This window comes from Muscardinus avellanarius (assembly GCF_963383645.1).
Source record: "Muscardinus avellanarius genome assembly, chromosome: 10".
NCBI lineage: Eukaryota > Metazoa > Chordata > Mammalia > Rodentia > Gliridae > Muscardinus > Muscardinus avellanarius.
Window position 1 is genome coordinate 38,829,867 of NC_137796.1, and position 19,439 is coordinate 38,849,305.

At 35.4% G+C, this 19,439-nt stretch overlaps 1 protein-coding gene across 2 annotated transcripts in view; it reads left to right on the plus strand.

The window, feature by feature from the left end:
* NETO2 (neuropilin and tolloid like 2) overlaps nt 1–19,439 on the plus strand; it is a gene marked incomplete at both ends in the record, with an annotated part of 96,766 nt that overhangs the window by 45,672 nt on the left and 31,655 nt on the right. The window contains 6 exons of one of the 2 annotated variants that reach the window (XM_080702066.1): nt 939–995; nt 5,045–5,185; nt 6,028–6,276; nt 12,767–12,811; nt 12,895–13,022; nt 16,461–16,689. In XM_080702066.1, coding sequence (XP_080558192.1) covers nt 939–995; nt 5,045–5,185; nt 6,028–6,276; nt 12,767–12,811; nt 12,895–13,022; nt 16,461–16,689 — 849 coding nt within the window. The remainder of the gene's footprint in view (nt 1–938; nt 996–5,044; nt 5,186–6,027; nt 6,277–12,766; nt 12,812–12,894; nt 13,023–16,460; nt 16,690–19,439) is intronic. The other variant, XM_080702067.1, reaches the window with a different exon arrangement.

The following is a 19,439-nucleotide window of genomic DNA, read 5'->3' on the forward strand; positions in this document are numbered from 1 at the left end:
GGCAGTCTCAGTAGTTTTTATTGAATGGAAAAGTGTACCATTCTTAAAATGTTTTTCAAAATCTTTAAAAAAACATACATGGGAAAACAATATGTTGTTGGATCACAGGAATATTCAGTGTGTAGGAAGAACCTTTAGTTTATAAGCATGGCTAGCTTTTGCATCACAAACAGCATAGTAATGCTTAATTAGGAGATAGTTACCTCCTACTTGTCTTTATCATGGATGTCCTCAGAAGCAGATACTCTGTTAACTTTTCACTAGCATAATGCATTGCAGAACTAGTAAACTTTCAGATAGTACAGCAGAATTGGAAGAATAGTTAGGCTTAGTAAAGGATTAGTTTTGTTTCTAATATGCAAGCATGTATGTGTTTATATAGCTTTTCCACACACACACACACACACACACACACACACACACACACAGAAGATATATATATGTATATATAAAATATAGTGTATTCAAAATTTGTCAGATTGAAAATGCTTTAAATGCTATGTCTTAGTGTTTATATAAATAAGAAACCTGGTGGCACACGCTTGTAATCCCAGCATTTGGGAGGCTGAGGCAGGAGGATCGCCATTTGCGGACAACCTTAGCTACTTAGTGAGGCCCTTTGCAACTCAATGAGACTCTGTTTCAAAATAAAGAATAAAAAAAATAGGGATAGGGGTGTAGCTTGGAGGTAAAATGCCCCTGGGTTCCATCCCTAGTACAGCAAAAATAAATAAATGAACAAAAAGTTAATTATGGGTTTTGGGTTGTCTTAGGGGTCAAATAATCAGAATATAATGTTTAACACTTAAAAACCTTGAAAGTGAATGTTAGTAAGAAATAGTCATTATAATTAACCTTTTGTTTGATTTTCCTTATAGACTTAGTAAAATGTTATATAGATTCAATTTTTTAACTTTTCTTTTCTGTTGTTTCTCTAGTGTTGTTAATAACAATACTTGTAGTGGAAGGGATTGCTGTGGCCCAAAAGACCCAAGGTAAAGTACCTATAGTGATAACTTACCACATATTCAGGACAGTGGGATAACTAATTTGAAAAAAAAAAGTAGAAAATTTGAGTTCTATTTCCATAGTACTTCTGGGATGTTTCAGTGACCTAGGGCTTTTAATCAGCCTGACAACTTCAGATTAACTGGGTTTAACTGCAGTTTACTATGTAAATAGTCAACATAAATCTTGCCCAGATAATTTTTAAAAAATGGAATCGCAGTGCTCCTTGCACACTGTGGAGTATGTTGAAAAATTAAATGAGGTTCATACTTATCACTAAGAAAAAAATTCCTTAACAAAACATTTAATCATATTCAAAGTTCTTTGGTCCTATTCTAATTTAGTCCTGATTTGTGAAAAAAAGATAAGCTAGTTGTGTGTGTGTGTGTGTGTGTGTGTGTGTGTGTGTGTGTGTGTGTGAGAGAGAGAGAGAGAGAGAGAGAGAGTGTGTGAGAGTAAGAGTAAGAGTAAGAGTTGTGTGTGTTTGGGGGAGGGTACTTGGGAACACGGGCATTATATCTCTGAATTTCACCCCGCCTCGTCCTATTTTTATTTTGAAATAGGATCTCACTAAGTTGTTAAGGTTTTCCTCAAAACTGTGATCCTTATGTCTCAGTCTCCCAATTACCCAGAGGCTAGTGTTAACTTTTAAACCTGATTTCCAAGTCAGAGTTCAGTATGTTTCCGGTTTTTTTTTTTTTTTTTTTTTTTTTTGCTATGCCAGGGATAGAACCCAGGGGCATTCTACCTCTGAGCTACACCCCAGCCCTATTATTTTTTATTTATTTTGAAACATAGTCTCACTGAGTTGCAGAGGGCCTCACTAAGTAACTGAGGCTGCCCACAAACCACAATCCTCCTGTTTCAGCCTCCCAAATGGTAGGATTACAAGCGTGCACCACCATGCCTGGCTTCTGTATAACTTTAATTGCTTTTATTTTTGTCACTTATATAACACATAATAAAGAAAATCAAAGCAAAACCAGATGAGTGGAGCATGTTTGTAATCCCAGTACTTTGAGAATCACAGGTTTGAGGCCAGCCTTAGCTACTTAGTGAGGTCCTTCACAACTTAGTGAGACTCTGTTTCAAAATAAAGAATGAAAAAATAGGACTGGGGTTGTAGAATGCCTCTGTGTTCAATCTCTATTACAATGAATGAATGAATGAATGAATGAATGAATAAATAAATAAATAAATAAATATTAAAGCATACAAAATAATTAAGAAATATCTTTTTTTATCCCACCCTTACACTGCTTGCTTGATGCAAATAATCTTTCTTTTGCTGATTCTTTTGGTATTTTCTTTCATATCTTTAAATATACTCCTACTTCTTGACTATTTCAGCTTTAAACATTAGATACTAGTTTCAAGCCAGGGGTGGTGGCTCATGCTTGTAATCCCCGTGCTTGGGAGGCTGAGACAGGAGGATCACACAAGTTTAAAGCCAGCCTTTGCTGGCTTAAAAGACCCTGTTTCCAAATAAAAAAAAATATAAAATAGGTCTGGGAATGTAGCCTGGAAGTAGAAGACCCCTGGGTTCTATCCCTAGTACCACCAATAAATAAATAAATAAATAAATAAATAAATAAATAACATTAGATACTGGTTTCTCATCATGGAAGATGAGAATTTAGCTCTTTCACCTACCTACTGTCTACCCCCATGCACATACATGTGTTCTCTTTGTGCTACCCTTCTCAATATATTACATCATAATTCTGGTTACATCAGTATTCAGGGTTTACATTAAGTCACATATCAAACTTTTTCAATATGAATTTTATCTTTATAGATATAGGAAATTTTAGGTTTTGAGGGGTTTTGTTTGTTTGTTTTTTGTGTGTGTGGTGCTGGGGATTGAACCTAGGGGCATTCTACCTCTAAGCTTCATACCCAGCCCTATTTTTCTTTCTTTCTTTTTTTTTTTTTTTAAACAGGGTCTTGTTAGGTTGATGAGAGTCCCACAACTTTCTTAGTTGCTGAGGCTGACTTTGAACCTGCAATGTTCCTGTCTCAGCCTCCCAAATACTTGGATTATAAACATGTGCCACCATATATAGCTAGAAATTTTTAGTTTTTGTTAACCTTAATTCCTTCCCCATATTCTTTGTTCTGTCTTTTCAGGAATTCCTGTTAATTGGTTGCAACCCTCTTGGGTTTTTGTTGTTTTATCTTTTCTATTTACATCTCTTTTTGTTCCACATTTTGTTCCACATCATCAACTTTATCTTCTAAGATTCAGGAAACTTTTGTGTGTGTATGATGGGTTAGATATAAGTACTTAAGTATTTGCAGGTTTCCCTGTCTCTGGAACACTTGCTTAGCTCTTCTATTGTGGTGTGAAATCAGCCACAGACAATAAACAAATGGTGGGCATAGATATATTTCAGTAAAACTTTATGTACGGCCAGGCATGGTGGTACATGCCTGTAATCCCAGAACTTGGGAAGCTGAGACAGGAGGATCACAGATTGAGGTCAACACAGTTCAGCAACTTAACAAGATTCCATTTCAAAATTCTAAAAAAGGGAGCTGGAACTGTAGCTCAGAGGTAGAATGTCCTTGTGTTCAATCCCCATTACAAAAAAAAGTAAAAAACAAAAATCTCTGTGTACAACCATAGGCAGCAGGTGAGATTGTCCCAGTGCTTGACCTCTGCTGTAAACTTTCTAATATTTTTATTTCTTCTATTTTGTTATGCTTTATTTTGCTTTCTAAATGTTTTTTTAAAGAATATACTTGTTCTTGTTTCATGCATATACTGGATTTCTATCTCTCTTAGGAGATTAAATTAAAGTCTTATTATGTGTTACAATTTAAAAATTTGTTTCTTATATAGTCTTAGTTTCCACAGAGTTGCTTTTTTTCTCTTTGGATGTTTTTCTTTTTTTTTTTTTTTTTAAAGTCAAGTTTTTACATTTTAGTGAATTTTAAACCCATGACTGTGTGTTACTAAGAATTGAACCCAGGGCCTCATGAGTGCTAGGTAAGCACTGGGTATGTTTTCCATATTAAAGGCTTGCTCCAAATGTTCTTCAGTGTCTGCTCATATCTTAATAGGAGCACTGAAAAGCTAACCATTAATTGTCTGCAAAGGTAATAATTGTTTGTTGTGCCCTTCACTGTTCAGTGATCTCACATTGGGGAGCCCCTGAGTCTGCATTGTTAAGTCATTCTTAGGGCTGATTATTTTCCCCAGAAAAGAATCATTTTCTGCTTAGAGGCTCTATAGCTCATTAAGAGGCTTTTGGTGAGCCCAGGGGGAGAAGCCTTGAGAGTACCATTCAGTATGTTAACATTCACTAATCTCCCTGTTCTCAGGTTGCTACTTTCACTCTCGGGTGCACCTGATGTCTTCTTGCCCCTTAACCCCTTTTACCTTTTCCAAAGAGGAACTGTCCAGGCAATAACTGCTGAGATTTGTGGAGAAGAGAATATGTAGTCATACTGATTGCAAACAGACGTTAGCCTCCTGTTTTTAAAAAGCAGGCTTTCTCATACCACCTCTCATCTTACTTCTATAACTGTCATTTGTTATTTTGTGTCTGTAATTTTATACTTATGTAGTTTAGAGTGTATGTCCTCCTAAAAACTTCTTTTGTTTAAGGAAAACTTAAAGAGGGAGCAGAATTAATACTTTTATTCAGCTATAGTCTTTAAAGACCCTCTCTACTCTGTGAACCTTATTTGACTTTTGTGTTAAACTAAATAATAAGGGCACCATACTAAAGATAACTCCAGAGATCTTTTTACTTTTTGTCAACTGAATTTTATTAAAATTTTCTGGCTTATCAGATTTCTCACAAATGATTTTGTCCTAGCAGCAAATTTTTCTAGCAAGCACAGCATACAAAATCTTATCTTTCTTTAACTTCTGCTGTACTCAATTTGTTGTGCTAAATTTGGCAGTGGCTGTTAGGGAATTATATATATGTAACAGAGTGGGCAATTGTTTAGAAAGTTGTGGGGGAAAGAGAAGATTGTATTCTCTTCTGTTGCAATTATATTTAAAATTCTTTTTTTCACCAAGATGGGCAAACTATTGGAATCAAGCACATTCCTACAACCCAGTGTGGCACTTGGGTTCGAACCAGCAATGGAGGTCATTTTGCTTCACCAAATTATCCTGATTCTTATCCACCAAACAAGGAATGTATCTACATTTTGGAAGGTATTTGACTATTTTCTATCTTTTGTAGGATGAATTTTCATTTTATTAAAAACTAACTGCACTGGTTAAAAAAATGCCTTGTTTAAATCAGTTTGAGAAAAAATTAAGACATATATTTGAAATAAATTCTAATGAGCTGGGCATGGTTGCACATGGCTGTAATCCTAGTACTTGGGAGGCTGAGAGAGGAAGATCGCAGGTTTTCAGACAGCTTCAGCAACTTGTGAGGCCCTCTGTAACTTGGTGAGACCCTGTTTCAAAATAAAGAATAAAAAAATTGGTTTAGGGGTGGATCTCAGAGGTAGGATGCCCCTCAATTCCACCAACAAATTTTAGTAATGATAAATATTTCTTAAATATTAAACACATTTAACAAAATGATAATTGTATTTTTATAGAAATTTTGAATCTCCTAAAAATATAATTAAGTACATCAATATATATGAGAAACTTATCCCTGATAAAGACTTAACATACTGGCATTTCTTATTAGGCTTTATACAGATTAATGGATATATTAATGAGTTTCTTTTATTTTTCCTTTATTTAATGTATCATAGATGTTATATCTCATGAACTAAGTAAGCAATACTTTTTCAAAGCTTCAATTTTAACCAAGCACATTTAACTAATTTAGTAAATAGCATATATCAAAGAGAAGGCTACTATAGTTATACAGAGGAGCATTATTATTCATATAAAATGTGACATTATGACATGCAGCAATTTTCAGAATTCTCATGTATGAAGCATTTACAATTGTTTTGTTTTTCTGATTTTTGTCCAAACATTTGTGTATTTGTTTTTCATGCTGCACTGATTTGTTTCCTCTTGCTTTATAGCTGCTCCACGTCAAAGAATAGAGTTGACCTTTGATGAACACTATTACATAGAACCATCATTTGAATGTCGATTTGATCACTTGGAAGTTCGAGATGGGCCCTTTGGTTTCTCTCCTCTTATAGATCGTTACTGTGGCATGAAAAGCCCTCCATTACTTAGGTCAACAGGGAGATTCATGTGGATTAAGTTTAGTTCTGATGAAGAACTTGAAGGATTGGGATTTCGAGCAAAATATTCATTTATTCCAGGTAAAGAATAAAAGTTATCTTTTACTAAAAAGAATAAAGTTACCTTTTCAATTTTGATTATCTTGCTCTGATTTTTGAATTCTAAGGTTAAAAAAGAGATAATTTGGCCAAGTTAATAAAATCAAGACTTTAAAGGAAATTTTCAAGTCAAAAGGAAATCAGTCTATGAACAAATGAAAGCCTAATAAAAGGTGCAACTAGAACCATATCATTTGAATTTTGAGGCATGTCACATTGGCCTCATACTTTCTTCTACATCTATGTTTTATAGTCATACTTAAATCCCACAACATCAAAATAAATATCGTTTAAAAATAATTTAACAAAGCTAGGTGCGGTGATGCACTCTTGTAATCCCAGTACTTGGGAGATTGATACAAGGAGGATTAAAGGTTTATTGCCAGCCTCAGCAACTTAGGCACTCTGCAACTTAGACCCTTTTTCAAACAAAAGAATAAAAAATGGGGCTGGGGGTATAGCTTAGAGATTTAGTATGCTCCTGAGTTCAATCCCCAGTACTGCCAAACAGAAACCTTTAAAAAATAATAATGCAACATATTATCTTGTTTTTGCAATCACCTCAAAAAGCATTTAGCTGGCTTTTCATTTAACTGATTGAATTAACCACATATTTGAATAAATACCTAAGAAAATAATCAGCAAGAGAACAAGTACTGTTCTACATATGTGGGGCTTATTTTTATTTCCTTCCTTCCTTCCTTCCTTTCTCTTTTTTCCCCCGTGTGTGTGTGTGTGTGTGTGTGTGTGTGTGTGTGTGTGTCCCTCACAGGGGATGGAACGGAACCCAGGGGCCTTCCAAATCAGAGCTCCCCCCAGCACTATATATATATATATATATATATATATATATATATATATATATATATTTTTGCAGTACTAGAGATGGAACCTAGGGGCACTGTACCTCCGAGATATACCCCTAGCCCTAATTTTTAGTCTCTTTATTTTTGAAACAGGGTCTCACTGAGTTGCAAAGGGCCTCGCTTAAGTAGCTAAAGCTGTCTGCAAATCCAGATCCTCAGGTCTCTGCCTTCAGAAAGCTGTGATAACATGTGTGTGCCACCATGCTCGGCTTACTATTTTTAGTTTTTATTTGCAAACAGGTTCTTGCTAAGTTGTTAAGAGCCTCACTAAATTGCTGAGGCTGGCTAGGAACCTGTGATCCTCCTGTCTCAGCCTCCCAAGTACTGGGATTGCAGGTGTGCACCACCACACCCAGCTAAAATATCAGATTTTAATTCTTTCTCTGCTATCTTAAGGCTATAAGACTTAAATATAGTGTTGTGCCTGAGATTTGCCATTTTTTTTATAATTCTCCTTAGGATTACAAGCATTTTCCACCATACCTGGCTATAACAGGATTAAAAAAAAAAAACAATATAACATCTGTGAATTTGTTTGCTTTTACTTACTTTTTAATGTGAGAAACTTGTTAGCTGACAAAAATTAAAACATCTAAATGGAAATGCTCATAACCCTACTACTCTGTATATAACATCAGTCTTAACAATTTGATGTTTATCACTTCAGATTCTTTTCTTTATCTGATTAACTTGTATGAAAATTGGATATTATTATTTTTACCTCTTTTGCCAAAAAATGTAAAAACACTTTATTCTTGTCAGTAAGTGTTATGGAAATTTATAAGCTTTGCTTCAGTATGTTATCTTCCCAATGCCAAAATGATATTTTCAAAAAGTAAAATTTGTCTAATAGACTTGATTTTTTAGAAAACTCTTGTGTTCAGTTAATTGAGAAGAAGCAACTGTCTTCTAACTCCTACCTTTCCTATCACCATTTCGTACCATAGGAAGGGGTACATTTGTTAAAATTGATGAACATTGTCACCCAAAGTCATAGTTTGCATTACAGTTTACTCTTGCTATTATATGGTATGTATTTTGACAAATGTATAATGACATGTATTAACTATTATAGTTTCACAGAACAGTGTCATTGCCCTAAAAACCCTGTGCTTTTGCAGTTCATCCTTTCCTCCCCCAAACCACTGGCAGCCACTGATTTCTTTAGTGTCTTTAGTTTGACCCTTTCCAGAATGTCATGTATTTAGATTGGTTTTGATAATTTAACCATATGCATATGAAGTTCCTCTGTGTCTTATTCATGGCTTGACTACTCTTTTTTTAAGCACAGAATAATACTCCATTATCTGAATATACCACAGTTTTATATGATATGTTGAAGACTATCTTGCTTGTTTCCAAATTTCAGCAATTATGAACAAAACTGCTATAAACATCATGAATGGATTTTTTGTGAGAGATGTATGTTAACTGATCTGGGTTAATTCTGAATATATGTTACAACATAGATAAACATTGAAACTTGCTAAGTAAAATTAGCCAGAAACAAAAGAACAACTCTGAGTCCACTTATATAAGAAATTGAAAGTCAAATTCATAGAAACAGAAAGTAGAATAGCTGTTCCCAAGCACTTGAGAAACAGGACAGTGACTAGTGTACAGTGAGAACAGATTTTAGTTTGAGATGATAGTTTTGTAAATAAGCTAAATGTTACGGTGTATGTCTATAATCCCAGTACATGAGAGACAGGGGGATCTGAGGTTTGAAGCCAGCCTCAGTGACTTAGTGAGATCCTGTTTTGTTTTGTTTTTTGCTTTATGGTACTGGGAATAGAACCCAAGGGCATTGCACCTCCGAGTTAACCCACAACCCTATTTTTTAGTCTTTTTCTTTATTTTTTTTGAGGTACGAGGGATGGAACCCCAGGGGCATTCTACATCCTAGCTACACCCTCAGACCTATTTTTTATTCTTTATTTTGAAACAGGGTCTCACTGTATTGCATAGTGCCTAAGTAGCTGAGGCTTTCAGCAAACCACAATCCTCTGGTCTCAGCTTCCTGAATTCTGGAATTAAAAGTGTGTGCCACCACCCCTGGCTTGCAGCTCAGAGGTAGATGCCCCTAAATTCAGTCCCCAATACCAAAAAAAAAAAAAAGTGGTGATAATTGCTACTTCACTATCGAGAACCTATAACATATCAAATAAATTATTTGTCTAGGTACAGTGGCACAAGTTTGTATCTTCAGCTGCTTGGGAGGCTGAGACAGGAGGATCACAAGTTACAGAGCAGTCTGGGTAACTAGACTGTCTCAAAATTAAGTTTTATAAAGGGTTGGAGGTGTAGCTCAGTGGTAAAGCCGTGCCTAGCTTAAAGCATGCACAAGACCCTTGGTTCAATTCCCAGTACCAAATACAAAAGAGCTAATTTGGTTAAATTGGTGAAGTATTTGGTTTCTATTAACCAAATCAATTAACTGAAGTAATTGATACTTTAGTGTCATAAGGAGACTTAATACAAAATCTCACACATGAAATCATATCTTTACAAGTTTCAACTATTTGAAAAAAAAAAAAGAGAAAATAAAAACAATGTTCTAGCCAGGCATGGTGGTGCACACTTGTAATCCCAACATTTAGGAGACTTGAGACAGGAGGATCACAGTTTGAAGCCAGCCTCAGCTACTTAGGTTCTTTGCAACTCAGACCCTGTTTAACAATAAAGAATAAAAAAAAAAGTGCTGGGGTTATAGCTTGGAGGTAGAATGCCCCTGGGTCCTATCCCCAGTACTGCAAAACAAACAAAAAACTCACAAAAAATGTTATTTGAATAATGTTTATTTTTTAAATAACCAACTTTATATGTTAATATGCTTACTTTTGGCAAAAGTAGTTCTTTGTCCTTTTGGTTTATGTATCAGAGAAACTTTATATGGTTAAAATATAGTCAAGTTATAAGATTCTTAGGATGTCTAGGCTTTCTTTCATTTTTACTTCATAGCGCTTCAGAATTTCCATATTCTATGTAATTTTATGCTAATCACTAATATCTGGAGGATTATGTAATGCCCTATTTTATAGATGAGGAAACTTAGAGATTAAGTGGTTTTCTTATGTAATGGAAAATCCAGGACATAATTTCACTCCTTTAGGCAACTTTTTAAATTCTGTCATGTTGCTTTTATAATATAAGTGAGGATTGTATTTTATCGCTAAAAGAAAGATACCTCATGGCAAAATAAACAGGCAGTATATATTTAGCAAAAATATTGCTATGTGTGCTATTATTTAATGTCATATGTTTATCTAAGGAGTGGTAAATCTGAAAGAAACCTATTAACAGTGGTGAAACATTAGTTTTTTTTAATGAAATTCTCTGAGCTATTGTTGATACTTGTTGAGTCAGAGGCTCTTAATGAATTGCTATTTTCCTGGAAGTAACTAGGATAATGATGGAAATTTTAAAGTAATATTAACATCTTAAAATTTACATCTACATATGAAAAGTTTTTATTAATATCCAGATAGTTTCTGTGATTTACCCCACAATGCCATGTAAGATTTAAATTTTTCTTTGACATTTGTCTGCAAAAAAATTAAAGCTTCTATTTTTTGTTCTGTTTTAGTAAGAATGAGTCTCCAAAATGGTTTTTTGTTTTTACTTTTTGTTTTGTTTTGTTTGGGTACTGGGGATGGAACCCAAGGGCATTCTGCCTCGGAGTTACAATCCCAGCCCTATTTTTTATTCTTCATTTTGAAACAGGTCTCAGTGCTGAGGCTGTCTGTGAACCTCATTTCTCTTGTCTTAGCCTCCCAAATGCTTAATGTCCAGTGTGCTACCATGCCCAGCTTTCAAAATGTATTCTTAATTAAACTCATACTTTATTTTCTATTTTTTCTACTTTGTAAAACAACTTTCTAAAACATCTGGAATTAAAGACAATTTTAACAAAAACTGAACATCTTGTTACATAAAATAAACTCTATATGAAATAGATTCTGAGACATTTCAGACTACCCAGGTTTCTCCCCACACTCCTACCCCCCAGCACTTGGGTATATCTCAACTTACAAATTGTTTGTTTGTTTATGGGACTGAGAATTGAATTCAAGGGCATTCTACCTTTTGAGTTACACCCTCTATTTTTTTTTTAATTCTTTATTTTGAAACAGGCTTTCTATATGTTGCAGAGTGCCTCACTAAGTAGCTGAAGCTGGCCTCAAACCCATGATCCTTCTGTGTCAGCCTCCCATGTAGTGGGATTACAAGCATGCACCTACATGCCTTATCAAATCTTTTTTTTCCCTTAAAAACGTGTGTTTGTACATTTGAAAAATATTTTTCTTTTTTGCTGGCCATGATGACCCTTCTCTGTAATCCCAGTGCTATAGAGGCTTAGACAGAATATCACAGGTTCAAGGCCAACCTCAGCAGCTTTAATGAGACCCAGTTTTAAAATAAAAAGGGCTGGGGATATGGATTGGAGTTAGAATGCCCCTGTGTTAAATCCCCAGTCCCAAAAGAAAAAAGTAACCTTAAGATTTAAAAATATTTTTATTGTGGTAAAATATACATAACAAAATTTACCCTTTAGCCATTTATAAGTATACAACTCAGTGGCATTAAAAATATTCACCACTGCCCATTTAAGCAAAAACCTTAGAAGATAAATTGTAATATGATTCAGCCACAAGGAATTTTATTTCTTTTTAAGACTGAATACTATTTCATTGCATTGTATATACAGCATTGTGTTTATCGACTAGCTACTACTTTTGATATTTGATGTGAGTTTTCAAGTTTCTTAAATTATTAACTTATGAAGGGATCAAAATTACAAACACTACCAGTAAATGAGCCTATAAGTGAATTCAGAAGTGACTAGTGATGTGTAGTCCACTGCAATAAAAGCCTCTCACCAAAGTTGGCCTTGAACCTGCAATATTCTGTCTCAGCCTTCCAAGCACTGGGATTACAGCAGTGTGTCATCATGCCCAGCAAAATAAATTTTATAAAAAATATTTTAAAAATACAAACACATGTGTCTTTAAAAAAATGATTTGATCCAGGCATGGTGGCGCTTGCTTGTCATCCCAACATTTGGGAGGATAGGAGGATCACGGTTCACAGACAGCCTCAGCTACTTAGTGAGGTCCTTTGAAACTCACTGAGACCCTGTTTCAAAATATAGAATAAAAAATAGGGCTGGAGTGTCGCTCAGAGATGGAATGTCTATGCTTTCATCCCCAGTACTGAAAAAAAAAAAAAAGAGCCTCTTACCTCAGCAACTTAGTGAGACCCTGTTTCAGAATAAATAGGACTGGGATATAGCTTGAAGGTAGACTGCCCCAGGATTCAAACCCTAGTACTAAAAACAAAATTAAAAAAGATGTCAAGGCCGGGCGTGGTGGCGCACGCTTGTAATCCCCGTGCTTGGGAGGTGGAGACAGGAGGATCGCACAGGTTCGAAGCCAGCCGCGCTGGCTTAAGAGAGCCTGTTTCCAAATATAAAAGTATAAAATAGGTCTGGGAGTGTAGCCCGGAGGTAGAAGGGCTTCCAGGAACCCCAGTACCACCAAAAAAAAAAAAAAAAGATGTTAAGCCTTTTTAAGTACCAATAATTTTCTTCTTTTCTTTTGTTACAGATCCAGATTTTACTTATCTAGGAGGTATTTTAAATCCCATTCCAGGTTTAGTATATTATCTTTCTTTTCCCATGGTATTTTTCATTAGTCTTATTTTTCTTTGAACATCGTTACTTTATTCTTTCTAGATTGCCAATTTGAGCTTTCAGGAGCTGATGGGATAGTGCGTTCTAGTCAGGTAGAACAAGAAGAAAAAACAAAACCTGGCCAAGCAGTTGATTGCATATGGACAATTAAAGCTACTCCAAAAGCTAAGGTAATTTATTTTTTGAATACTTCAGAGAATAGCATAATATATTATTTTTATAATGTATAACTTTGGTTCATGGAAATATTTGAGTATATAAATTAATATTACAACTTATTTAAAATTTGTGTGTTTATTTTAATGTGCTTTTATTAGTGCATTATAGATTCACAGCATGAACACAGCACTTGGTGCCCCGCTTCTTATTTCCCCTATCCCAGTATAGAGTATTGAGATATTAACTATTATAACTTTTAAAAATTAATTTTATTTCATTTTGTGTTTTGACACCTACTACTAGCATTGTTGAAGTTAAATAAATATAAATTTCAGGAACATTACACATACATTAATTCTTAATTTAAAAGATCAAGATTAAGATCTAGCTGGATATACTTGACCCCAGCAGCTCATGAGACAGGAGCATCATGAATTCAAGGCAAGACCTTATCTGAGAAACAAACAGATTCTTAAAATCTGTGAATTCCTAGTTGGCAAGTGCAAATATTGACCTTGAACAATTCATAAAAACCTTTTTTATGGGGAGGAAAATTAGGCTGCAAGAGATTAAAGTGCCTTGAATGTCACAGAGTTCTTCACATCAGTGTAAAATATGTTGACTGTTCATATGTGCTGTCTGTGCTGATAATGTAGAGCTTTTTATTAGGAAAGATTTCAGAATGGTAACTATTTTTACTTTGCTTTTAATTTATACTTCTAATAATGTCAGTAGGCTTCAAATTTAGATTTAATGTAGATAAAAAGTAGAAGAGGGGATAGGAGAAACATACCTTTAAGGAATCATGAAAATCAGTTGGGTGTGATGGCTCATGCCTGTAATCCCAGTACTTATAAAGTTGAGACAGCGAGATCACAGGTTCGAGACCAGCCTCAGCAACTTAGCAAGGCTCTTAGCCAACTTAGTAAGACTGTTTTCAAATAAAAAATAAAATAGACTTGGGAATACATCTCAAATGTAGAATGCTCCTGGGTTCAATCCCCAGCACCACACACAAGAAAAAGAAAAATCAGATTTAGTTATGGTAATATAATAGGTTAGATAACCTGAAAATCCTCCAGATTAAAAAGTACTTGGAATCCGGGCGTGGTGGTGCACACTTGTAATCTCCGCGCTTGGGAGGCAGAGACAGGAGGATAGCGCTGGTTCGGAGCCAGCCATGCTGGCTTAAGAGACCCTGTTTCTAAATTAAAAAATATAAAATAAGTCTGGGAGTGTAGCCCAGCAGTAGAAGGGCTTCCAGGAACACCAGTACCACCACCAAAAAAAAAAAAAAAAAGTACTTGGAAGCCTGTTGTGGTGGCACATGCTTACAATCCTAGTACTTAGGAGGCCGAGACAGGATGATCAGTTTCATGGCTAGCCTTGACAAATTGTGAGGCCATTCGCAACTGAGACCCTGTTTCAAAATAAAGAATGAAATAGAGCCAGGCGTGGTGGCGCACACTTGTAATTCCAGCATCTGGGAAGCGGAGACCATAGGATCTTGGTTCATAGACAGCCTCAGCTACTTAGCAAGAGCCTTTGCAACTCAGTGAGACCCTGTTTCAAAAAATAAAAAGACTAAAAAATAGGACTTGGGGTATAGCTCAGAGGTGCAGTGTCCCTCGGTTCCATCCCAGTACCACTAAAAGAAAGAGAAAAAGGGTGGGGGAGGTAGAGGGAGAGGGAAAGAGAGAAAGAGAAATAGGGCTTAGAGGGAGAGCACAGAGGTACGATCCCCTGGGTTCTATCCCCAGTACCACACACCTACAAAAAATTTACCTGGAAACACTGGTTAAAGTTTAATAAATATTCTTTTAAAAACATACGTATGCTCCAAAGCTGAGCATGGTAGTGCATGCCAATAATTCCAGTAGTTGGGAGGCTGAGACATTGGGATTATATCCTCAGCAATTTAGGAAGAACTTTTTTCCTCAAATAAAAAAATAGGGCTGAGGATATATCTCAGAGGTAGAATATCCTTGTTTTCAATAACCAGCACCACACAAAAAAATTAAAAAGTAAGTGTAAAAGGGGATAATTCTTATGAACTAAAAGTTAAAGAGACATATAAATTAGAGTAATAAACAAATTGACATTCCAAAATGCCCCTGACTGATTTTAGTAATATATTACAGCCCAAGTTTTTAAGGAGTTTGTTTTTTTAATATTCTCAAGGTTGGGAGAACTTACGGAATCATGTGATCTTTGTAAGACTGACATAAAGCTAAAATCCTCAAAGGGAGATGATTGACATGAAAGGGTAAATTAGAAAAGATTTTCCACTAACTCATAACAATGACCAAGCAACCTATTTTTCTGAGCTTATTCTTAGAATGGGAATAGAGGTGAGAAATATATGACATGACCTTTTTGACTTTAATGGTAGGGCAAGGGTGTCATAACACTACATCAGGAATAACAACTAGAAAGTGCATGCTCATCTGTCTGAAGTGGTAATTCAAAGGAAAACTATTCTTCACTATTTTTACTCTCAAGTCACATGACCATCTTGAGCCAAAAAAAGTAAGGAGTGTTATGTATGCTTATGTGTATGTGCACACACATATGCATGTAATGCACCCCATAGAATGGGAATAATAATACAACTTTAGACTCAGGCCAATCTGGGTTCAAATTCTTATCCTGAGTAATCCTGGGCAAGTTCCTGAATCTCTCACCATAAACAATGAGACCTACTTCATTATTTTTTTCATTAGTCTTTCTAAACAACAATGTAAAGATATAAAATAAATCAAATGAGAATGGGCCAAGTGTATTTTAGGAAATGAGTTGATGGCAGGTAGCAATGTTCCTATGCAATTTGAATAAAGCAAGATACTAATGGTGCTTAACTTTGAACATAGTTTGTATCTTCCAGTCTGAAAACAGAAAATTTTAAGGGATAACATGTTAAATCAACTAAAGTGTGCAACAGAACAGTGAGTAAATGACTGAAATGATAAGACATTGCAGAAATGAGTATGGTTATAAGGAATGTAAAGAATGTAACATTTTGATGTATTACAGTAAAAGCAGATGTTTATATCTTTTCTGACTTAGTTTTAAAATACGCAGAAAAATGAAAAACTCATCAATTAGTCATATTGGTTGTTAGATAAGTAAAATTATGAGTTATTCTTTTATTTCTTTTGTTAATGCCATGATATTGCTTTTATAGAGAATAAGTAAGAGGGTTAATGCCTCATTTGCAAAAACCTTCTTTTTGTAAACAAAATACAAATTTTAGGTTCTTAAATACTTGTTTCTATCATTAAGCAAAGAAACAAAGCATTAGCCTTAGATCTTTTAGTTATTTATCAGCCTTGTATCTGTTTTTCTGTCAGCTTTCATAATTCATTTTACAATGCTGACTATACATAATAGAAATAGAAAAATTTGCATATCTTTTTAAAGCAGTGTTTCTTTTTGTTTTAATGTTACAGATTTATTTGAGGTTCCTAGATTATCAGATGGAGCACTCGAATGAATGCAAGAGAAACTTCGTCGCAGTATATGATGGAAGCAGTGCTATTGAAAATCTAAGGGCCAAGTTTTGCAGCACTGTGGCCAATGATGTAATGCTTAAAACAGGAATTGGTGTGATACGAATGTGGGCAGATGAAGGTAGTCGGCTTAGCAGATTTAGAATGCTCTTTACCTCCTTTGTGGAACGTAAGTAAATAATTCCTTTAACATTGAGATCTTTTACATAATTTTCATCCACAGTACACTTATAATCACAGAGCACATAAAAGACTGAGCCTCAAGAAATTGACTGTCTTGTGTAAAAAAGTTAATATATAAATTGCAAAGCTGGGTGTGGTGGCGCACGCTTGTAATCTCAGCATTCGGGAGGCTGAGACTGGAGGATTGCAGTTTGTGGACAGCCTCAGCTACTTAGTGAGGCCCTCCGCAACTTTGAGACCCTGTTTCAAATTAAAGAATAAAATATAGCGCAGGGGGTGTAACTCAGAGATTAAATGCCTCTGGGTTCCATCCCCAGACCCCCCCCCCCCAAAAAAAAATTGCAACACTACCTCACTATAAAAGTATAAACAAATGATAGGGGTTGCAGAAAGTAGAGACTTACTTATACTTTTTTTTTTTTTTTTTTTTGGTGGTACTGGGGGTGGAACCCAGAGGCTTTCTACTTCCGGGCTAGACTCCCAGACCTTTTTTATATTTTATTTGGAAACAGGGTCTCACTAAGTTTGAACCCGTGCGATCCTCCTGTCTCAGCCTCCCAAGCGCAGGGATTACAAGCGTGCGCCACCACGCCCAGCTTACTTATACTTAAAATATTGCCTAATTTAAAAATAATTATCAGTAGTTTTAATTGAGCTTAGTAATTATGAACCTGCCAAACCATGGTCATCAAAAAGATATGTTGTGTTAATGTTTCCTTAACTTTTTTTTAACTTTGGAAGTACAGAAAGTTATAAAAATAGTACAGAATTCCTATATGCCCTTAGATTCTTAACAAATGAATTAAGAATTAACATTGATACAGTATCATTGACTATAAACTTTATTCAGACATCACTGGTTTTGCCATTAATTTCTTTTTTATAAGCTCATTTTCCACATTGCTTTTAGTTGTAAAGTATCCTTAGTTTCTTCTACCTATGATGGCTACTCTTTTCTTGGTCTTTATGATTTTTTTAACGTAATGGTAGATTTTTTTAACCGTTTCTTCTCTCTCTCTGTCTCTCCATCTCTCCCTCTCTCCCTCTCCCCCCAGCCCTGTGTGCATACATATACATATACATACACACATATATTTTTATTGGTGCATTATAGTGTTACTCTATGACTACATATATCATAATGTTCACAGTGTTAATGACATACATGCACAAGCACTTGGTGGGCTTTCCTCCGACTCCCTCCCTACCCCCTTCCCCATATGTGATATTGAGATGGGCATTGGTATTCTCATAGATATACATAATGTCAGTGGAAGTGATTTTTTCATTAATCCCCTCTCACTCCCCTAGAGTAACTCCCTGGCTCCACTGGGGTTTTTTCTCCATTATCTGAAGTCCCTCTCGTATCCTGATTACTCTTTCACTTCCACATATTAACCTTCACTTTCTGTAGCTGGCTAATCTCACTTATAATCTTCTCCAGGTCCATCCATTTTCTGCAAATGACATAATTTTGTTCTTTTTTATTACTGAGAAGAATTCCATTGTGTTGTACAGGCCATAATTTTGTAATCCATTCAATGTAAATAAACACCTAGGTTGGTCTCATAATTTGATTGCTTTTGGTTGTGAAGTATCCTTAGTCTCTATGATGACTACCCAGTCTTTTCTTGGCTGTCTTCATGTTTTTGACATGTGAAGAATTCCTGGTCAGTTATTTAGTAGAATGTCTACCAATTCGGGTTTGTTTGATGCATATGGATTCATTTGAGGATATGTATATTGTCAATACCATTATGTCTTTCTCAGTGCATTGTATCAGTTGAAGTAGAGCATATAATACTGATTTGTCTTATTGCTAGTGATGTTAACTCCCATTACTTCATCAAGGTGCTATCTGTTCATTTTTTCCAGTACTATATTTTTCTTTCTGATTAAAAAATCTATGCCTATGAAGATATTCTTTCAGCCACTAATTTTTTATCATTTATTGATGGTTCCTGCCTGTAACCTGCAACAGTTATTTAGTGGAGCTTTTTTGGTTTTCCTGCGGGTTCTGTGTGGTGTGTGCTGGGGTTTTAACCCAGGATCATTGTGGCTCTGAGCTACACCCTCAGACCTATTTTATTTTTAAACAGGACCTCGCTAGGTTGCTGAGAGCCCTGCTCTGTTGCTGAGGTTGGCCTCAACCTTGCAATCCTCCTATCAGTTTCCCAAGTACTGGGTTTGTTTACAGATGTGTACCACCATTGCCTGGCTACTTTATTTACCTAATGATGGTTTTTAGTTTCCATCTTTCCTTCCACATGTGCTACACATATGCTATCAAAATTTTGCTGTAAGAAATAAGTATTCTGAGCCGGGCGTGGTGGTGCACACTTGTAATTCCCATGCTTGGGAGGCTGAGACAGGAGGATCGTGCAGGTTCGAAGCCAGCCTCAGCTACTTAGTGAGGCTCTCAGCAACTTAGTGAGACCCTGTTTCCAAATAAAATATAAAAAGGGTCTGGGAGTGTAGCCTGGAGGTAGAAAGCCCCTGGGTTCCACCGCCAGTACCACCAAAATAATAATAATAATAATAATAATAATAATAATAATAATAAGTATTCTTTTTCCATTACTTTTTTAGTCATTCATATAGATATAAACTCATGTTGTACTATCATACTATTATTATAATATATTGTTTTAATTACTTAAAATCCAAGCAAAGCTTGAATGGAAGGATAGGAGAGGAGGAAAGCTGAGATTGTTCAATGGAGAAGCTACATATGAA